Raw genomic sequence first — 21,196 nt, 5'->3', positions numbered from 1 at the left:
CTTGAAGAAGACACTAATCAATGCGCTTTGCCCCCAACCAGCTCACTTGACAAAAACTTATGCACCTTATTTAATTCCATGCTGGAGCTAGTCTAACCCTAAACGAACCTTCCGTTAATCTGCTCATCACAAGCCCACTCATCTTGTTTAATTTTAATGGCTTCAGTAGACAAAGGATTATTGCCTTTTTACATGAAGATCTACCTACCAACTTTACGGTACTCCCATCCAAAATATGAGTCATTTTAAGATTCCTGTCATCCAAACTTCTACCTTTTTACCATCGAATTGATAAAAAAACATATTGATTGAAAAATGTAAGAATGATGTCGAAGATCTGCCACGAAAACTTTTTTCATGATATGCAATCATTTTCATTTCAGGTAGCATATTTCAGTAAAAATACTGTGTCAACGTCCTAAACGACCTAGATTTTGGATCGGACGGAGTAATTCATCATCCTACCTTCCATCCTGCAGAGGGCATCGCAAGGACAGCCTCAAATGCATATAATCAAGACTAACAATTCATTGGCGCCGAGAGGCACTGATCACCCAACTGATCTGGTACTACTGCATTATTCTGCAGCTGTCATTTGTTGCCAAAAAAAAAAGTAAACGATACTGTGCCGCATTACAACCGCTGATTCGGATGAAGAGTACTTGCATGCGCGTGTGAGAGAGATGAATCCGCACGCGGTTGCTGGTTGATCGATACAGTGCCTTCAAAATGCAAACTAAATGATGACATATCGAGGCGAGTCCAGTGAATTTTACGTGAATTTTGGAGGTCTCGTTCAACCCTATACATGCTTCGAATTCCTTAAGCCTTAAGCCATTCCAAATTTCCATAACAAGCAGACTTGCCATCTTTCGTTCATGTCCCGATCAGACCAAGGAAGGGGAAAACAGCCTGAACCTAGCACCTTGCTATGAAGTTTCAGTTCAGTTGCCCTCAATGAAAAAAGTTTCAGTTCGGTTACCAGTCTATAGCGGTTATAGTAGTTGAGAAGAGAAGACAGGCAGCGACGTGAGCAGTTGCGCACAACCACACCCCAACACGCCCATGCCGTCATGCCGATGCAGACGCCCACCCGAATCCTCCTCTGAATTCCGGTCCCTGGCCTCGAGTGCAGCGACAGTACCCGTTGTTTTCAGATTCAGGCTTCTTCTACTTCTTCGTCATCGTCAGAGCAAAGATTTTCAAGGCCCGACAGCAGCAACTCAAGCCGCGGCACCTTCCATGGAAATCGTCACCCGGCTCCTGCAAATTTCTCGCGAATTCTTCGCTGATGCTTTGATGACCACCTGGTTAATCGGCCGGCTTCCATGGCTGCACCGCCGAATGCGATGGGTCTAGCAGAGTAGCAGCCTGCGTTGCTGTTGCCGATTGACCTGGGGGACAGTGTACTGAAATGGAGGTCCCGTTGCGTCGATCTCTGATGATGTTGCATTCGCAGAAAGTAAAAAAGCTTGCCGATCAAGCTCTCTCTTAGTCTCTTCTCTCTCGTGATGCACGTATTGCCGATCAAGGACGAAGCGTGACGAATGGACAGAAACTGAAACTTCTGTACTGCAGATTTGGAGATGCAGAGCTGCAAGCACTTGTTCAGCGACAAGATGAACCGTGTGCTTGTATCAAACAATAACAGCCGAATTTTTTTTAAATTCTTGAGATTCTTTGCAGCATGATGCCAGCACGGGGAACAGTTCTGAACTGTTTGGATTTCTACATTCCATGGTCGCCGACGCTGCGTCCACTGTCCAATTTTTATTGCTGCCGCATGTTGAGGACGACGACGACGCTGGCGTCCGTTGACGCCCGGCGCCACTCAGCTCCGCATGGAATCAGATCGCAACGAGGAAGGACATGGAGGCGGCAAGAAGGAGCACTAAGATCCAGTGACGCAATTGGATGGGGTTGTTGAGAAACATTTTTCCTGAACCCACCAAGTTGATGAAAGAAATTAATGGGCGAAATTAAGCAAAATGGAGGAGAAAGTGAGTGATCAAGAACAGAATCTTCAGAACATGCCATTGACGGCACCCAATTTTCCTGGATTGTACTGCAGAGATATGCACATTTGCAAATCTTTAGAGTAACTTTTACTCACAAGTCACTGTACAGACACTTACGCATGAAGCATAGTGCAACATGGAAACCACACCGAGCACTACGAACAGTGAGGAGAAGATGGGGAATTGACCTAACGTCCTAACCTAGCCATTGGAAAACAAGCCTGATCCTTATCAAACTTTCTTTTGACTAGGAGCAACAATGCAGAGTTGCAGACACAACCATATCATTGCCATTTTGTTCTCGAGTTTATTCCTCGCTTGTCCTTCATGTTGTCACACTCATTGTCACTCATGCACTCCCGTGTCGGGCCCACATGGACAGTGACAGGGAGCTGTGTGTCGGATTCTCTCGGTGTCGGTGACCCGATAATTTGCCGCAGATAGTCGTAGTAGCATGTCACTGAGCAACGGATGTTCAGGGCATTGTCTGTACCTCAAGAAATTCAATGCGAATTTGTAGGAGAATTTCGCAGAAAACGGTCTAACTCTTGTAAGATTCGGTGAAAATTCCTGCGTTCCAAACGGGCAATAATTCATGAGTTGTAGCTGTTTAACTCATAACTCAGAAGTCATAACATGGGGATGGAGATAGGTGCTTCAGATTTTATCTAGTGATTTGTCTCACTGTCTGGTTCAGGCAGAGGCAGCTGAGCGCCTGAGCTGAATTGGAATGTTTAGTGATGATGATGGCATGGTTGGCATGACCATGACTGGATCAGCTCTTTGGAACACTGGCAAGTACAGATCCCCATCTTTACAGATCTTCAGATCCACTGCATTTATTGGCTTCATAAACTGATGCTCATGGTCAGAATAGTTAAAAACATATATGTTAAGACTTCAGAGTTATGCTAAAGTAGTTGTCCCCCTGATACAAGGGAACTCATGAGGGTGTGGTCAAATGAAGATGCCTAGCTTTGTTATGTTATTGTGCATTTGCAGTGCAGGTGCAGCCGTGTGGTATGTCAACTGCTGTGCAGGCTGATGATTAGTGGCTTAATTTCACATCTAGGTCAAGGAAAAAAGATAATCAGAAGAACAGATCTATGCCTGCAAGTGACTAAATTTATAATGTCAGCAAGAGCGCCAGCCAATGATTTTGAAGTGTACAGAACTGCAGGACATGAATCCCTGAGCAGGAGCTGGAAATATGTGAAGTGGCCTTTCAAAAAGAAATATGTGCAGTACATTATACTCTGAATATTCAAAGGATGGAGTTACACGACGGCCAAAGTTACAAGTGGGTCCCTAAATTCCTGAGGCTAAAGTAAGTCCCGGTGTAGTAGTATTACGTGTCTTCAGTCATTTGTATGGAAACATGAACATTCTGTTGTCAGTCAACAAAGTCTTCAGCGATCATGTGTTCGCCTCCGTCTTGTTCAGCACATTTATGTGGATCGTGTAGTTGAGGTAATACAGAAGCGCCCAAAGTATTCGAGTCCACGAATGCACATAATGCTTTCCAGATTGGGATCAACATCTTCGCTGGTGGATTCAAGTTCTGCAAAATAAGCTCTTTCAGACCATTGACGCCATACCGTGCACCTGAGAACTTACTGAAAGCAGGACCATTTACCTTAAAAACAAGCATGAGGCCATAATCGTCACGTAGAAGCAGTGCCAAGCTCCAGTAGCAAGTTACAGGGGTCACGCACTCGTTCAGCACCGGTCTTAGAATCTTGCCGGTGGGTACAAATTTGCGATGAACTCTTCCACTATAAAATATGAGTTTCATGTTAAGAAGAAGAAAATAGAAAACCTCTATTTTTTGTAGCTTATCGCCCATTTAAAAGATATAACTGCTGCAAGCCTGCAAGTCTATGCTGATCACTTCAACTAAAGCAAAATGAATAAATCCATTTCAGGACTCAGTCCTATCAGAGACAAATACTGACGAGAAAGACGTGTCAATGTTTCTTTCTGTTAAGATAAGGAAGCACTTATTTCCTTTATCTTATGAAGCCTTTGCTTCCCTCTATCTGTTCATAATTGTTGAGGTTCTCTTGAATATACTAACGTACTCGAAGAGCAATAAATACTGAAAGCACAAATAGAATTGGAAGCACCCATGTTGAAATCCAGACTGGTTCTTCCATACCTCCAGAAGTGTTGCTCTAATTGAATCCCAAAAGTCGGCATGATCACCAATGACTCTGCACAAAATTAAACTAAATATCTAATAAGAAGTGCACAGTTTCACTTTTCTATATTCAACATGGATGCTGAGAAACAGGAATCTTCCATCCTTTTTAATTTTGCAACCTTAAGCTGACATTAACTACAAGGCATTCAGTAGAGCACAGAGAAATAGAGGACGAACACAACCTCAGCACCCACCTTTCTTCACAGGATCACATCGCAACCATTTTGCAATTACACCAGCAAAGGAAATACTCCAAAGGGAACCGAGACCTAAACTCTCCTGAAACAATGAAACACCAAGACTCAATTTAAGCAATCAGCAGCATAACTAATGTTTGTTATTTACCAATTGAATCTAAATAAGCAAGCAGCAACAAGAACAAAGTATCGTGTTTGATAAAACAACAATAAAGCATCGCTAAAAAGTAACACAGGAAGTGCAATAAGGTTGTTCTTCAAGCCTAACATATTGCCTCACTGGATCAAACCTCAAAGTATATTGCAAAGAAGCTCATGAAAATAGTGGATACAGCAACCGGCATATCCGCACAACTGAATTATTTCAATTGAATTGTGTTTTCCATTATTTAACAGGTTTAGAGTGATGTTTCAAGAAAAAATACCTTTGACAACAGGGTGCAGCAAACAGTCACGAGAAGGCAGATTGTGCTGATATAATACAGCAGAATCCTGAAAGTGCTCTTCTTGACCACGATGTCATGGATATCAACTCCTCCCTCACAACGATGCTTGTAAGCGTACATGCCATCAGATATCGCTTGTGCTGGCTGCTCCATGGTTAAACTGTCCAAGCACCTGTAAAGGTCGCATCTTTAGTCTCCTCATGCTTAATCAAACATTCAGCTTTGTACATCCTAGGTTGATGCAGTGGCTGAGATAATTTTGTCCCTTATTAAAAAAAAAAGCTTAATCAGACGTATCCGCCATGAATGCATTGGAGTTTTATGCCCCCCCCCCCCAAAAAAAATAAAATAAAAAATAAAATAAACGACCATTAAATAAGCAAGAGAAAAAGAAAAACATTGATGCACGTGCAGTTGCCAAACTGGAAAGGCAAGAAAATGTCTATCGAGCATACAGATTCGCTTTTAATATTACCATTAACAACTAATTTGCGGCGGGAAAAGAACGCGAGATCCGATCGCTACGCAGCAGTTCAGCTTCTCTAAATCTCTCCAGCCAAATCGCCTCTCGGCCAAAGAAGCATAAAAAAATTAGAACAGAAATGAGTGCGCGCGGTGCGCTACGGACCTGAGAGCGAAATCCAAGTAGGGTCTGGATGAGCAATGGCGGCAAGCCGCACAGGAGATGGAGAGGGAGGGCAAGGTCCAAACTGTGGCAACTGGCGACACCGAGAGTTGGGGTTAGGCCATGTTTATATCCTCCAAACTCCCAACTTTAACACTATGCAAAAAGAAGATTTCCCATCACATCAAACTTGCGGTACATGCATGGAGTACTAAATGTAGACGAAATCAAAAACTAATTGCACAGTTTTGTTGTACTTTACGAGACGAATCTTTTGAGCCTAATTAGTCAATATTTGAACAATAATTCACAAATACAAACGAAACGCTACATTTACGCATTTATGGCAAATTTTGCCACTCCTAAATTGGGAACGCCTTAGTTTGAAGAAGGGGGAAGTAACTGACGGACGCGATGTCACAGTGGCCGTGGTTCTATTCATCAGGACCGTCGATTTGTGAGCTATTTGCAGGAACACCCTCAATGAGAGCGAAATTTACATAATTACAGTGTTTTTCCCCATCTTTGTGCTGTTTTCTTTTTTTTTTGCCCCCATCTTTGTGCTGTTTTCTGTAAGCTGTAACAGAAACAAGATATGGAGGGGAAAATTGTCTAAACTCAAGCTATCTTCCCACCTGTTTTACCTACTTTCACATGTTACTCCTGATGTATACTTATGAATTCAATACAGGCCTTCATTTTAATTTTATCCAACACAACCTATGAAGCAAGATGAGATCAGCCAAATCAATCAATTTTGTCTGGGGGAAAAACCCTACAACAATTCAATCAGGTTCTAATATACTAATTACAGTAGCCTAATCCCCATTTGGAGCTTACATCAATCAATTAAACGTGCTCCACTCTACAACGATTTTACAATTTGCAACAAATAGCACACTCTTAAGGGATGGTCCAGGCTACAATTCCGAACAGATAAAACCAATCAGCGATTCCTCGTCAACAGCGTGCAACAGAAATCCACAGCTGCTTCACACTGTCCCACTGCGCTTCTTCTTCCTCCATTCCCATGGTTTCTCTGGATCTGGCAAAGCCCATAATCCTGTTCGGCTCACCCGTGCCTGATTCTCCCACTGAAAATGTCCATTCATCAGAAATTTCATGCGCAAGTTGCCGAAATGTTCAGAGGGCTCTTCAGTCAAGTGGATGGAGTTGCCCTTTGAGTCATACTGGGTAGTACAAGAGTACTAGTTACCTTGCTGAGCTCCATCCGATGATCATAAGCAGTATAGTGCCATGCAAGCCCTTTCTTCAGCATGTGTTCCTATTGGAAAAAAATATTAAAATCAATTCATTTTGGTGTCTGAATGTTGCTGAGCATTAACCAGAATGCAAATAATCTTCAGCTGAGGCAATGCAAACTTTTTTTTTTGAAATTTACATCAGAAGCATATAAATGATTTGGTTCCGGTGCTTGCACATTCCATGCTTCAACTTCAATAGATTTCATTTCTTGTAGTGTACATGACTGGATGAAGGTAAATGGGGCGTTGTAAGCTATGTACTTATGTAGTATAAAATTCCAAGAGTGGAGTAGGTACTTCAAGAAAAGCCAAGAGCACAGGGAGCAAGGCCTCCAATACTTTGATAGCTTACCACTCCTAGATTTCTAGAAGGAACTCTAAAGGCACATCAGTGACTCAGCGTTGTTTCTTACCTGCACAGAAACCCCATTGCAGTCAACATCTCCAACTAATCGACCATATCGGTCACTGTCATATATGGAAATCTTTAATGTTTTTCCCTGCACCAGCCTCACCAACTCCTCTTTCGCCTCTTTACCATAAGGCATCAAGCTCTCTGGTGCATCGATTCCCCTGAATTGCATTTTGTTATATTGCAACTGCCGTCCAAATTAGAACCAAGCCCTTCAGCATTGATCAAGAACAAGTAGGGCCAAACCTTAGCCTAATCCTGTACTTCTTTGCGAGAACTTGTTCGCCTCTCGTGTTAGGAACCTGCCTACACCCAGAACTCAAAAGCATCAGAACTCACATCATAAAAGGATGCTACTTGATTGTTGTGATTTTTTTTCAAATGACCTATATCCCCCATCCAGTATGATCTTCTGCAAAGCATCAGCTCGCTGGCAGTTCTTGGCCACCCGTGCCTTGGTCCACTCAGTGGCCGCTTTGTGCACTTCCTGGGACACATCACCAGACTCTGGATGATTGGCCATGTTAACATACACGGTGATTGTGTCACCGTCAGTTACAGCCTTAGCATCCACCTAAGAAACTAGCGTGTACATTTGTCAGCAATTCGTCTTCAATGATATCTAAAAGGACAAAGAGAGGGGCATCTTACATGGAGAGTGTGCAGCTCATACTTAACCCCTTGAGGTTTGTAAGCAACAGGTGTCAACGAAATGCACCAAAAAGAGCCAAGACAGAACTCCTGCAATACCAGTTACCCATAATAAGGATAGCACCAATTAAATCAACTAATGGGAGCATAACACGTTGACAGCACTTCTACAGAGTACAGATGATCAATCTGCCATGCTAGCAACCTTGCAGAACAATGAGCAACGAATGCATCCGAAGTAAAAGGAATGGGAAGACATATACGAGTTTTTCACAGATTCCTTCACGACTACTGAATTTATGCCAAAGTTGGAGGGCCTAGGAACATGGTGGTCACGAGGCAAGGAACAATGAATTTCTGAAGAAATCCTGTTTCACTCTTCACCAACAGAACCGAGCACTGTGCTCTGCAAACACAAGTGGTTGGGATCTAGTTTTTTCGAGAATACGTCGGAGAGCTGCAGAAGAAATTAGAGTCTGCTGGAACTCTTACAACGCTAACCGTCAGACGTTTCGCCAGTTAAGTGGTGTGGATCCGAGAGCAAGCAATGAACGAAGCAATACCTTTGGTGCTCGGGTGCGGCCAGCGCTCGCGAGAAGGGCAATGGCGCCGATGCAGTACGCAAGCACCGTCGACGGCGGCACGCGCTTCCCGGCGACGCCGGTACGGACGTGGAACGATCCCCTTCTCTCTCGGCGATGACCGGGAGCGGTGCCCATGACCCCGGGCATCTGCGCCACCTGGCGATGGCCAGGAGCTGGCGACCCCGCGCGGCGGCGGCAAGGCCAGCGCCGTGCGGGAGGCAGGAGCTCGGCGGCGGGGTTGGCTGGAACTTGCGGCGGGCGAGCCAGGCCGGCAGCGAGTCCTTTGGGCCTGGTGAGGCAGGCGTGTGAGCCGTGCGGTCACTGTGTGGCCCACGCGTCGTGCACGTCGGGCCTCCTTTTGCGGCCTGCAAGGCAAGAATGCATCGTGCACTAGAGCCTTTAATTGGGCCTCTCGCAGCTGATTTGAAGCTTTCAGGCCCAGTAAGTGGGCTTCCCTTGAAACCAGAGGAATGATATCTCTGCCGCGATTACTATGTACCTTTGGTAGTTTTTAGTTAGATGGCTTCCAACGTTTGAGATCCGTGCAACAAGTCTTATCCGTCGGATGCACCTCCTTAACCCTAGTCTCCACACCCCTCTGTGCTGTTTCTTGCTGCCGCCGCCGCCATCTCGGAGCGCCACCGCTTGTCGTCCTGCGTGCGGCCCCCTGCGCCCAGCTCGTGGTCCGCGCCAGGCTGCCAATGGCCCCGGCCGCTCCGCCGTTCGCAGCCCTGCATGCCTCCGCCGGGCGTCGCGAGCTCGCGAGGCGTCCCCGTGCTGCTGCGCGCCCGTCGCCGTGGCTCCGCGCGCGGCCGCTGCCCGCTTCCTCCACCTGCGGCCTTGCACGCGACGCGGGCGTGCAGCGCATCGCGAGGCCCCCGCGCCCCCCAGTTGCTGCTGCTGCTCGCTGCTCGCTTGCTCGTGCTATTGGTTTGCACAATATGATGAGAATTCTTCATCTGAATTCCATTCCTAATAACAATTTGAGATTGGGCTAGTGATAGGCTCTGAAATGCCCAGCTGCTGCCGTGACGATGACATTCACCCGATGAGATTGCGGTCGGCGGCATTGGCGGTGACACTGCAACTGGTGCTAGAGCCGTCAATTTCAGAACAGGAAAACACACGAGGCAGAACCGTGTAGAAAGAAAATCACCAGCAAGAAATTATTTTTGAACATCAACCAGAGATGTGCATCAAACAACAGCATAGTTTTACTCGCAAAATGGCTGCTCGCAGAGGCCGAAGACAATTCTATTTACCAAAAAAAAGTTTTCCTTGGAAAAAACAAATTATATGATGTACGAAAGAAATGCAAAAATATCCGGTATGATCCTCTGCAACCTGCCTCCTAATTATCCTCTGCAAAGCACCAACTCCTATGGTAGTTATTAGCCACCCAAGCCTTGGCCTGCTCAACTGCGTCGCTGAGGTTTTAGACCAACATGTGCCAATGCATGCACAAAAAAACATGTATAGCATTTCAAAGAGAAGATGAGAGCCGAGGTGTGCTGTTCCAGAGGGTCCAAATCCAAAATAACGAACAAAACACAACGAGGCGTGTGGCAAGTTATTACTCGTCGGCAGTATTACGTAGCGATCCGAGTTCTCGTCGATCGCTCTGTCGCCGCCACCGCCTCACCCCATCGGATTAACGATGATGTGCAGCGGATGCGGCGGTGGCGGCGCTAGGGAAGACGTCGGCCGGGCGAGGCGGCGCTGGCCGCGCCGTTGCTGGACCGGGAGAAGGAACGCACCGCGGAGTCACTCTCGGAGACGGATGCCCGGCTGAAGGCGATGGCAGAGAGGGCGGCCAACAGGATCGTGAAGTTCATCGTCCGGATACGTTATCGTTAGTTCTTAAAATTTCCCACCGGTCTGAGAATCGATCCTTGCTTCCCAACCTCAATCAGCATATGATTGAGAAATTAGCTTTTTTGTTAAAAAAAATCTGGTCGACTACGAGTTTGCCCGGCTTTCTAGAAAACACATATTACCTCATCGTATACCCCGGAAATCTGCTTGATGCGTATCTTGCTAGGGATTCTTTTAGATATGTTTTGCTAGAAATTTTCACTTAATTGGCCTTCTCATTCGTTTTGCAAGCATGAAATAAGATGAAAATTTGCAAGCATGCTTGGGATTCTATTTTTCTCGATACTTTTAAGTAGATGCATGATCCCCCCATCGCAAAGAAGTGACCTTTACTGTATTTAGACACCCACATGGTCTCCCAAATACAACTTTTACTGCTACTTTCAGTTACAGTATACTTGCTCCGTTTTTAAATTGAAAGGCATATTTCATTCTTTGGCTAACAATCACTCTACTGACACATATAATTTTTGTTTTACAAAACATACTCGTATTTAAAATACTTTCTTATGAGTATACTTCTATATCACAAATAAAGTAGTAATAGAGTAATTTATTCAAAGCCTTGTCCTAATGAAACAAAATACATCTTATAATTTCAAACTAATAGAGTATTCATAAAATCTAGCAAAAGTATATATATACTTTTATGAAACTACTTCTCAAGACGTAAGCTTGTATCATTTTTAAGTATCCAAACTCAATACATAAAATTTTATTAGTAGATGGATGAAGTTTCAAAGGTGAACTGTACGCAAACCATAACACTAATTATTTGTGACCAGAGAGAGTAGTACAAGTTGAAAGACTTCATGCCAGATTTGGCAGAGGGAAAACAGAAAATTATTAGAGGAAAAGCTTTGCTTTCTTTCAAGATGTGTTGACATGTTAGTCTTTGGGTTGCAGGCAACCTCTACAGGTTTATTTTATTTTTGTGTTGAGCTACATGGTATCTTAGTTTCTTGGATTTTACAAGTGATGGATGATCAGAAGTAAAATGTTGCTTGTTTGTTCTTCAATATTCGATTAACTGGCTAACAATCATCTTTATTAACTGGTAATCTCATGGACATCAATGAATTTGAAAAATAAATAAGTTATAAGTTTGAATATGTTTCAAATGAAATCTATCAGTCATTCGTTGTAGGGAATGAGCCTGCTCTTATGTCATTATTATATTAAAAGAGAGAGAGAGAGAAGTGATGCAACCTGCCAAACTCTCACTTGTTAAATCATCCTGCAGTTCTTTTAATTAATTATCAATAAAGCACTCTAATTAGTTCTTTCATAATATGCAACTCATCTGAATTATTTTGAACCAACTAATTCCTGCATTTTATTCCTTGAACTTGTTCTTTCCCTTGTGCCTCAAATTTTCCTTTGTTTTTTTCTTGATTGTTTATGGTTCTTCGTCTATAGTCATGTGGTAACTAAACTAGTGTGCGGTTGCAGGGATTACTTATCTTACTGGGGGTGTATTTGTTTGATTCCATGAAAAGATTTGCAGTCAAGTATATTGGCGAGGATACAGGGTTTAGTACTTTTGCTGTGATTGTTGTTGCCGTACCAATGGCTGAGATTTTTTGCATTTTGGGTAAGAGTATGACGACTCTACCCCAAAAATAATTTCATATTGGCACATAGACTTTCCCGTTCCATCAAGTTAAAGAATACTTTCTTGTAATGGATTCAAACAGGTGATTTGTACAAAGCATGAAGAAATCAAAGAAAAAAACCATTTCATTCCTTAAAAACTCTAGAAATTATGCCTGATAATAACAAGGAGAAATTAAACAATAGTCTCTCTCGCTAGAGAGTTGTGGCACAAATCCTGTTTTTTTTTATTTGGTAGTATTATTTGTCAATTTTGCACTTATTGTTGAGATGAAGATGATGTCCTGTTAATGACGCGCTTCGGGTCTTTGATTAATTTGATATGTTTTAGTATGTGAATTTAGCTTTCTTGTTTATTTAGCTGTTTCACAATGTTTCTTCCATGACGTGTTTTTTTATCTCCATGTCATCATAAGCAGAATGAGACTAAAGTATCGTAAACAACATCTTAGCCAATGAATTTTGGAACTTATAAGTTACCCTGACAAGTATGCTCGTCATGGGTGGGGATAGTAGCCATACTATCACCAGTAGCCTCGATCTGTGCACCCATGGCCTCTCGCTAGATCATCACCCATGCACATTAACGTGTAAGTTTTTCCCAACCACATTAATATAAACATATATAAATAAATAAGATATATGTAGAAGAGATAAGAATTAAATCTTTAGTCCTTCAAGTTCATTAATCATGTGTATGAGAATGACCTTTCGTACACATTACCGATATACTGGTTTTTCACTACGAAGCCTTTACAAAACAAAAATATTGCAACTTGTATTGGTCCCCTTCCTTGATGGTCCTAAGAAGAAAAAACTTCCATCCCTACGCGGTCCAACTATATTACTGACACAATAAAGAAAACTAGATTTTGCAGTTGCACAGTTTTGCGGTTGCTCAGTATTCCAATTAAAATTATTGTTGGTCACCATAAACAGTTACATAATCCAGTAAACAAGTGTAACATCATTATAAGTATGAACATACTCCCCATTTCCCCATCCATATAACCAAGTAAAGCAAATAAGCAAATCTACCCATCATGTGAGGTAAAGCCCAGGCGGCACGAAAATTGGAATCTAGGTATCCTAACTTGGGTCCCATCATGTCTGATACTACATGCAAAGGTGTAACTAAATATTATTAGGAGAAATGTGGGTCAAGCACACTTACTTTTCTCAAGATACAGCTGCTCCTCATAGCCTTCAAATTCTTGGTCATGCAATTTCACATGTTGTTCTCCTTTTAATCGTAGCAATCATTCACAAGCATTGCAAACAAACATGCAAGCAAACAAATAAAATAATATACAAAAAGTTAATACAGAACAATGAAAGGCATTCTAAACTATTATACACACTGCGATGATCATGTGAGCTCAAGAATTGCTATAACAGAGCTAAAATGCAATGGTATATTTGTAAATAAACATAAAGATCTTGGCTCTTCAACGTAAAATGATGAAATTAAGGACTGCTGGTTATAATTATTGAAATTAGACGGGTTCACTGCAAAAGGTCACGCAACGTGGCTATGGACCGGGTCAACTTGCCTGTGTGACCGTGGGGTCGAGCCAGGGGTGTAGCCAGGAATTTAATTTTTTTCATGGTTAGAGGGCCAACAGTGCTAATTTTTCAAAAAAATTATCAAATTTAAAATTTTTAGTGTAAAATTCCAAGTCATAGGGGGGCCTGGCCCTGGCAGACCCCTCCCTCCGCCACTGGGTCGAGCTGATGTGGACATGCTAACTCGGGTTGGCCTTAGTCTGGACCCTAGATCCTGGGTTGGACGCCCGGGCCAAACAGTGATGCTAACGCAGGAGGCGGCGGGCTCTCGGGCAGCTCAACGACAGTCGGCGACTGCACTCACGGTGGTAGCTTGCCATGCGATATTCGGCAGTGGTGCGCGCGGAAGCTCCCGAATCAGTGCGGCGCAGCGAGGCGTGGCAAGATAGTCCTAGCGAGTTCGAGTTGAACCTTCAACAACAAACAGGTGACGGAGAGGAGGAAGGACGCGGAGGTGCACTTTGCGCCAGGGCGCCATCTGCTGCCGAGGGCTCCTGTACATATTTCGGAATAAGCGTTGCATCGCATGGCCTGCTCACGGCCCATTGATCTGCAAAATCGTGCAGGCTAATTTTTTGCGCTAATGTTGCAACCAGCCACCAGCAGGAGGACAACAACTTTTGACATGCGCCTTGGTTTTCGTGCGAACGAAGATTCGCGGAAAAAAAGTTCGCAGTTTCCAAACCAAATGCTACGAGATCTACAAAACAAGATCACACTTGATCATCTTTTGAATCAAAAGATTTTTTTAAACATTTTTCGAATATACCAACATTTTATTGATGTTGACCAATATTTTTATTTAACATTTTTTTACATTCACCAACATTTCTTGATATTCATCAACATTTTCTTTAAAATCGAGCTTAATTGTCACCAACATTTCTTAAGGCTGATCAACATTTTTTATATGCACCAACATTTTTCTTCAACTTTTTTACATTCACCAACATTATAGCTCAACATTTTTTTACTCACACCAACATTTTTCTTCAACATTTCTTACATTTACCTCAACATTTTTTAAAAAAATGTTGATTTTTTAAATTCAAAATATATTCATGTCGGATCTTATTTTGTTGCATAAATTCTCAATAGCACCAAGATTCAAATGGAATTCAAAACTAATTTTTTTAGGAACCAATGGGGGCAAGGAGCCTACCTGAAATTTTCATTCCATCAAAGGGAGTCCCTTTTTGGGCACCCACGGCACCCACGGGGAGAATACGGAGGGGGTAGGGGGAAAGAAACAACTACACATCTAATTTACATCCAAAAGAGATTGACACTAGGATCGCAAGGGATCAACATCAATGCATCGAGGGGCACGACACGCCCAAAGAGAGACATGGTTGAGCAGCTGGCGGAGAATGTCCGCCGTCGAGAGGCAGACGACATCAAAGATCATTTTGTTCCTCACTTTCTAGCGACTGCGAGCGCCACGGTATGGGCCACGATCGGTGGCAAGTCAGCGAGGAGGTCACAAACGGCCTCCATGGTGATATGGGCCACTAGTGGGGAGGGGCGCCCGAGGAGGAGCCGTGCTTAGAGAGGGACCAACCTGGGGCAAGCCGCGAAGAGGTGGTCCTCGGTCAGCGGCGTGCCGTGGCAAAAAAAGGCAAGCGGGGGGTGTCGAGAGCACCATGGTGGTGGAGCAGTGCCCTCATGCACGTGTGGCTATGGTGGAGAATCTAGAAGAAAATCCGAACCTTCTTTGGGGCGTAGCAATCCTAGTTAATGTCGGCCATTAGCGGTCCGCCCAAGGGGGTACGGAGCAGGGCGTAGAAGTCGCTTGCCCGGGGGGGGGGGGGGCTAGAGTGGAAGCCCCTGAGCCACCTCTCATCCGGATGAGTGGTGAGGAAGAGGGAGGCGACGACGTTGTTGAGGAGATCGAGCTCCGCCTAGGTGGTGGAAGAAAGGCACGACTGAAAGTGGAGAGGGGTCATGCCCCTGGCCGCCACCACCTCTGCCACCGTGACGTCGATGTCAGTGCAGTGGAAGTAGAGTGCAGTCAGGGCATTGCGGAGGGTCCCATCTCCATCCAAGTGTCGTGCCAGAAGGCGGCGGTGTCCTCGTCCCCTAGGGCCACCTCCGTCATGGCACAGTACTACGAGATGAGACTCTTGATGTGGCTCCAGCATGGCATGTCTGCCTATACCCGGCCGCCGTCGTACCAAAACCAGACCCAATCCATACATGTCGCAGCAGAAGGCTCTTGTTCAGGGTCGTCAGGTCCTTGATGCCAATCCCGCTCTCATACTTGGAGCGGCACGCTAGCTCCTAGGCGACCTGGCACGCGCCGCAGCTGCATCTTGGCGCGCCAACCCAGAAGAGCCCCTTCCTTGGTCGATCCAGCTTGGCAAGGGTGGAGAGGGGGAGCGGCAGTGCGGACATGGCGTAGATGGCCTACGCCATCAATACACTCTTCGCCAAGGTAAGCCACCCTGTCCTGGAGAGGAGCGCTGCGCGCCACCCGGGCACCGCGCGCTCTGCCTTGATGGCCATGGTGTTCAAGACGCTTGCCGGGATCTTTGATGTGGAGAGCAGCAACTCTAAGTAGGTTTGGGGGAACAAAGACACCGGGGACCCCATGATCGAGGTGAGAGAGGTAGCACGATCGACGTCAAGGTTGAGGGCACAAACATACTTTTGTGGAAATTGATGTGCAGAATGGTCGCTGCGGCAAAGGAGTCAAGGATGCGCTTGAGCCGCTGCACCTGATCCTCGATCGCGCGCAGGATGAGCAGGGTGTCATCGGCGTACTGAACGACGGGGTATGGGAGATCATCCACTAGTGGGTGCTGGAGGCTGATCTTTAGGTGCACAACGAGCCGATGAAGCAAATCCACGACGATGAGGAAGAGGTAGGGGCTCAGGGGATCCCCTTGGCGAAGCCCGCACTTGCACTGGATCCATGGGCCAGAAACCCCATTGAGGAGGACGGTGGTCTTCTCGGTGGTGAGAAGCAAATGAACCATGGCTTGCCAAACCCCCTTGTGTCGAGGATGTCATTGAGAGTTCTCTAGTTGACGGAATCGAGGGCTTTACGGAAGTCCAGCTTAAGCACGATGGTGGGGGCGTGGCGCTTGTGGTAGCACTGGACGAGCTCGGTGGCGAAGAGGAAATTATCCGTGATGCATCACCCCTTGATGAAGCCGGTTTGCAGGGGGGAGATGAGGTCGGTGATGTGTTGTTGAAGTTGTGTAGTCATGATCTTCGACGTGATCTTGGGCGCACAGTTCTACAAGCTCACCGCCCAAAAGTCCGCAGGGATCGTGATCACCTCCTTCTTAGGGAGGAGCACGAGAAGTCACGGTTCAAGGGCTCCATGTCGGCCGCGCCAGCCTGGAACGCCGCCAGGAACGTGAGGACGGCTTCCTTGACCACATGCCAGAAGGTCTTGAAGAAGGCTAGCCCAAAGCCGTTCAGGTTGGGGCTGCTTTCGGAACGCATGCGCTAGAGGGCGTCCTTGGCCTCCTTGTCTGTGAATGGCTCATCCAGCCAGTAGAGGTTGACGACCGATGGGAGGAAGGCGCCCAGCTCAAAGTCGTGGGAGGTGGGCTGGGATGCCCCCAGCAGGGTGGAGTAGAAGTCGTGGAGGAGGCGCTCCTTTCCTTAGTAGGTGTAGACCAAGGTGTCGCCATCACAGAGCACGGCGATGTGGTTCCGGCGCAAGCGAGTGGAGGCCAAGGCATGGAAGAACTTCGTGTTCTCATCGCCCAGATGGCATGCTCGGAAGGTGAACTGTTGCCGCCAGTAGACCACCGCGGTGTGGTTAGAGGCGGAGAGCTTGGCCTCAACCCCATGGCGGAGCAGGCATTCTTTGATGGACAGTTGGCGGCGTTCTTCCAGAAGATCGAGCTGGGAGAGGACGGCCCGATAGTTGGAGATGAGGATGGCTGGGCGGCGGTGCATCTTAGTCCACCCATTGCTCTCGGCCCGAACCCACTTGAGGCTTTTCACCAGCCAGGTGATGGGCGACCCAACTTGGTTTTGAGGCCTTGCCAGACCTCCGAAACCAGGTCCTTGTAGGCCTGGTCCAAGGCCTACATCTTCTTGAAGCGGACGATAGCCACCACTGGAGCTTGGGACGACGCCTTCAGCATGATCGGGACATGGTCGGAGATGGGGTGGAGGAGGAAGGTTAGGGAAGATTTGAGTACCTCCCCCTAGGAGGCATTGATGAATGCGTGGTCAAGGCGGATGAGGGTGGGTTCATCCCGCCGGTTGGTCCAGGTGTAGAGGCGGTCCTGGAGGGGAAGCTCTTGGAGAAGCACTATGTCAATGGCCTCGTTGACGCGTTTTGCAGCAGCTGCATCGAAGTTGTCATTGTTCCAGTCTTCAGGGTCGCGGGTGAGGTTGAAATCCCTGAAGAGGAGCCATGGACGACCGGCTTGAGCTTCTGCTGTGGCGACCATTTCTGTGAGGAAGGCGGCGCGGAGCTCGTGCACACAGGGGGCGTAGACGTAGGTGACCAGTATCTTGGTCTCGTCCACCAAGGTGGCCAGGGTGAGGAAGAACACCCTGATGGTGGAGCTAATGAGGTGCAAGCATTGCGAGTCCCAGGCGGTCAAGATGCCACTAACCACCCCAACTACCGGCTTGAACACGAATTCCCTGAACCCTTGCGGGAGGAAGGAGCTGGCCGTGAAGGAGGAGATGGCGTTGAGCTTTGTCTCCTAGAGCGCAACAATGTCGAGCATCCGCACCATGAGATTGTTCTTGACGTCAACGCATTTGCCATCACGGCCTAGCCCTTGCACGTTCCAGCTGCAGAGCTGGATAGGTCTACCTAAGACGCGTGACATGGCCAGGCCGCAACGTCAGGGTGAGAGAAGGAAGAGGGGGAGGTGGAGCAAGCGGTAATGACGTTCACCAAGATTACAAGCCAAAAGGTTCACAACGTGCACAAATACAAAATCAAAATAACGGGTGGATAAAAGTCGATCAAGTAGAGCCGCTGCACAAAAGGTGGCTCAGTGCGGTGCAGGAGGTCGCCGTCGTGCAGCATCAGGCGACCGCGATGGACTCCGGATCCCTGGACACGGAGATGGCCTCCACGTCCGCGTCATCAAGCTGGCACCCCCAAGCTAGGATCTTGAGCTGGAGCGAGGAGAGAGGCGCCAAAGCCTTGGACATTGCGGGGGCCGCTTCACCAAGCTTGCGAGCCTTGAGGGCCTCTGCCATGTCAGCCACCTTGACAAACTCCACGGCCTCCCTATGACGGATGCAGGAGTTGTAGCGTGACGCCTTGGGTGGGGGGAGCGCTGGCACTTGGTGCGCGCCGCGCCCAGCCCCACATTCTGCATGGAGGGCGTGACGTCGTGCATGGGTGTGCTGTCCGTAAAAAGAAAAAGCCATCATCATGTGCTCATGCTGCTCTACCATTAGCATTGATCTCATACGTTTAGCTAGGTTCACACTAATTTCAAATAGTGAAAGATGAGTAGAATAATTTCTTTTGGAAGATGTATAGGAATATGCGGTGTGGTGGCTGTTCCGTTTGGTTCAACTGCAAGTCTGCAAAGGAGTGGCAATGACCTATGGGCCCCTTCAGTCAGCGAGATAAGGAGAAAGGAGCCAGAGGCGCACTTGCTGCGTGGGCGCCAACTGCTGGCCAGCGGCATCCCGAGCTCGGACAAACACTAAGAATAGGAAAGAGAAAGAAAATAGGCTCAGCCCAATTAAAGGAAAAGTAAGCCAAAAAAGGGTCGTGGCCCATGTGCGTAAAACAATAAGCACATGCACGCAAAAACAATAAACACATGTACGCGCCAGATGCATTTTGTTTTTTTTCTTTTTTTATTTGAGGTCAGATCATACAACTACTACATCTTATTGTTGTGGTCCCTCTTCATCGCCGCGTTCTTCCCATCGAGTCATCCATGCCGTCCCAATCGTGCTGCTGCGGCTGCGCCGCCCGCATCGGTGTCAATGCGCCCAGAGAGGAGAAGCTGAACGCGCTGTTGTTGGACCTCGAGAAGGGACAATGACTACCCATTCCGCCGCTGCCGGATGCCGTGACAGAGACCACCAAGGCAGCGCACAGTAGGTCCTGCGCGAGGATCGCGATGTGTTTTATCTAGGTAAGTTGATCGATCCCCAAACGATGTGAAGGATGAAGTTTCCAGCATGTATCTTTAGTCTGCATAAGGCGAAACGCTTGTTGAATATTTGTTGTTTCGAACATTTTGTCTGTTTTTTCAGGGATTATTGGCCTTGTTGTGGCTCTTTTTGGCCGATTTGTGAGACCCATGGTTTTAAACCCACAACGGCTAGAAAATGGGCGCAGAAAAGAGCCTCAAAACGGGTTTGTTTTTTCTCAAAGCGTCCGATAATAGCATAATTTGCTACTTTGTGGTACTAACATACATCTTATTCCTATTAAGCCAGTTTTAATGCACAGTTTCATTGCACCGTTACCTAGACTACAAATTTGGTAACTGTACCTGCTAGATTTCATGGGACGAAACTCCTCTCTCATTTCATGAAACTCCATCCTCTCTCTCCTTATAAAGACCATGCCAAGTCAGCAAAATTGCTGATGTGGCATAGAAATTATTGCTGATGAAACTCTCTATGAAACTACCACTGAAACTGGCCTTAGAGAATCAACACCGAAAAGATTGGGCATCGGCTAGTTATTACATATTAGACATTAAATTTTGGAAATGAACCAAAAAGCTAAGGATAAATAAATGGGATAAAAAACAAACAGAGGAAGCTGACAAGATAAGTAAATGGGATAAAAAAAACAAGCAGAGGAAGCTGAAAAGAACAAGCAACAAAATGGGATGTTTCATAATCCCATTCGACTTGAATAGTGTAAATTTGCTTGAAATTTAAGTAGTTTACCAAGCCTTTAGACTTGCACTTACTTTTGTGTAACTAAACACCATTGGAATTTTTACTAGTTACACATTAATTTCACTTGTATTTCAAGTTTTTCCATACCAAGATTTAATGACTACAGTTTCAAAATTTGGTTTTAGTTTTGGTATCTTTTCCTTAACTGTACTTAACAAGCTTGCTTGAATATAAATCTTCCATGATTTGCTAGCACAATTTTTACAATTTTGATTGAGATTGAAAAAAATAAAAAAAATAAAAAGAAAAGATTGAAAAATCATGAACAAAAAGTTATATCTACATATGGATAGTTAAAATAGAACTTGACTATTAGTTCCCCGGCAACGTTACCAGAAAAGCTTGTTGATGGCTGTTAGCACGCCAATTTGTGAATCGCAAGCCTACGGATCAGTTGTAGCTCTTCCCTTAGAGTATTCCCCCAAGGTTTATCAATCCGAGGAACTTATAGCACAAGATCTATTTCAACTAACATTGTTAGTATTAACTTAGTGTTTAGGAAAGATTCAGATCCAATCTACTAAGCATATACAGACAGATAATAGATAGAGCAAAGGTAACCAATTTAGAGCAACCTAGATTATGCATAGGTTGTAATTCTGAGCATGAATAGCAAAGCAACATAGATATGCTCTTAGTAAAAAGCATCTTTAAATCTACACCTTCGGTCCGGATTCCGAAACCCCCACCTTATACAAGAAAGATCATGTCACGATCACCTCTATGAGCGCAAACAGGTTAAGGGCATGATCATAAGGACATGTCATACTCATCGGTAGATCAGGTATGCAAATCTGGTCACCACGACCATAAGAACACCCTAGGCAATCTATCATCGACTTATAGATTGAAAAGCAAGCAAACCCGATAATG

General features: G+C 45.7%; 3 protein-coding genes across 4 annotated transcripts; all 3 read right to left on the bottom strand.

Moving 5' to 3' along the window:
- Positions 1-3,227: 3,227 nt before the first annotated feature.
- On the bottom strand, positions 3,228-5,588 carry LOC117855518 (uncharacterized). 2 transcript variants are annotated; one of them, XM_034737894.2, is made up of 6 exons: positions 5,493-5,588; positions 4,844-5,036; positions 4,416-4,500; positions 4,177-4,231; positions 3,655-3,793; positions 3,228-3,579 (listed from the first exon to the last, which is right to left on the bottom strand). In XM_034737894.2, exons 2-6 carry the CDS (start codon positions 5,015-5,017, stop codon positions 3,412-3,414), a joined length of 621 nt encoding a protein of 206 aa, XP_034593785.1. In that variant the 5' UTR covers positions 5,018-5,036; positions 5,493-5,588; the 3' UTR covers positions 3,228-3,411. The 2 variants fall into 2 exon arrangements, with proteins under 2 accessions (XP_034593785.1, XP_034593786.1); XM_034737895.2 differs by having other exon boundaries at positions 4,844-5,129; positions 5,493-5,579.
- A 624-nt stretch (positions 5,589-6,212) lies between these two features.
- Positions 6,213-8,725, bottom strand: LOC117855413 (probable staphylococcal-like nuclease CAN1). Its single transcript, XM_034737764.2, has 7 exons — positions 8,381-8,725; positions 7,818-7,907; positions 7,553-7,740; positions 7,413-7,472; positions 7,168-7,327; positions 6,706-6,774; positions 6,213-6,583 (listed from the first exon to the last, which is right to left on the bottom strand). Exons 1-7 carry the CDS (start codon positions 8,546-8,548, stop codon positions 6,482-6,484), a joined length of 837 nt encoding a protein of 278 aa, XP_034593655.1. The 5' UTR covers positions 8,549-8,725; the 3' UTR covers positions 6,213-6,481.
- Positions 8,726-15,862: 7,137 nt separating this feature from the next.
- LOC140222775 (uncharacterized) lies at positions 15,863-16,434 on the bottom strand. The gene is made up of 2 exons (XM_072293910.1): positions 16,104-16,434; positions 15,863-16,008 (listed from the first exon to the last, which is right to left on the bottom strand). Exons 1-2 carry the CDS (start codon positions 16,432-16,434, stop codon positions 15,863-15,865), a joined length of 477 nt encoding a protein of 158 aa, XP_072150011.1.
- Between the last annotated feature and the right edge of the window lie 4,762 nt (positions 16,435-21,196).

Source organism: Setaria viridis, chromosome 5 (assembly GCF_005286985.2).
Source record: "Setaria viridis chromosome 5, Setaria_viridis_v4.0, whole genome shotgun sequence".
NCBI classification, from domain to species: Eukaryota; Viridiplantae; Streptophyta; class Magnoliopsida; order Poales; family Poaceae; genus Setaria; species Setaria viridis.
Note: the sequence above shows the minus strand (reverse complement) of the source record. Positions and strands in the feature narration are given on the sequence as shown.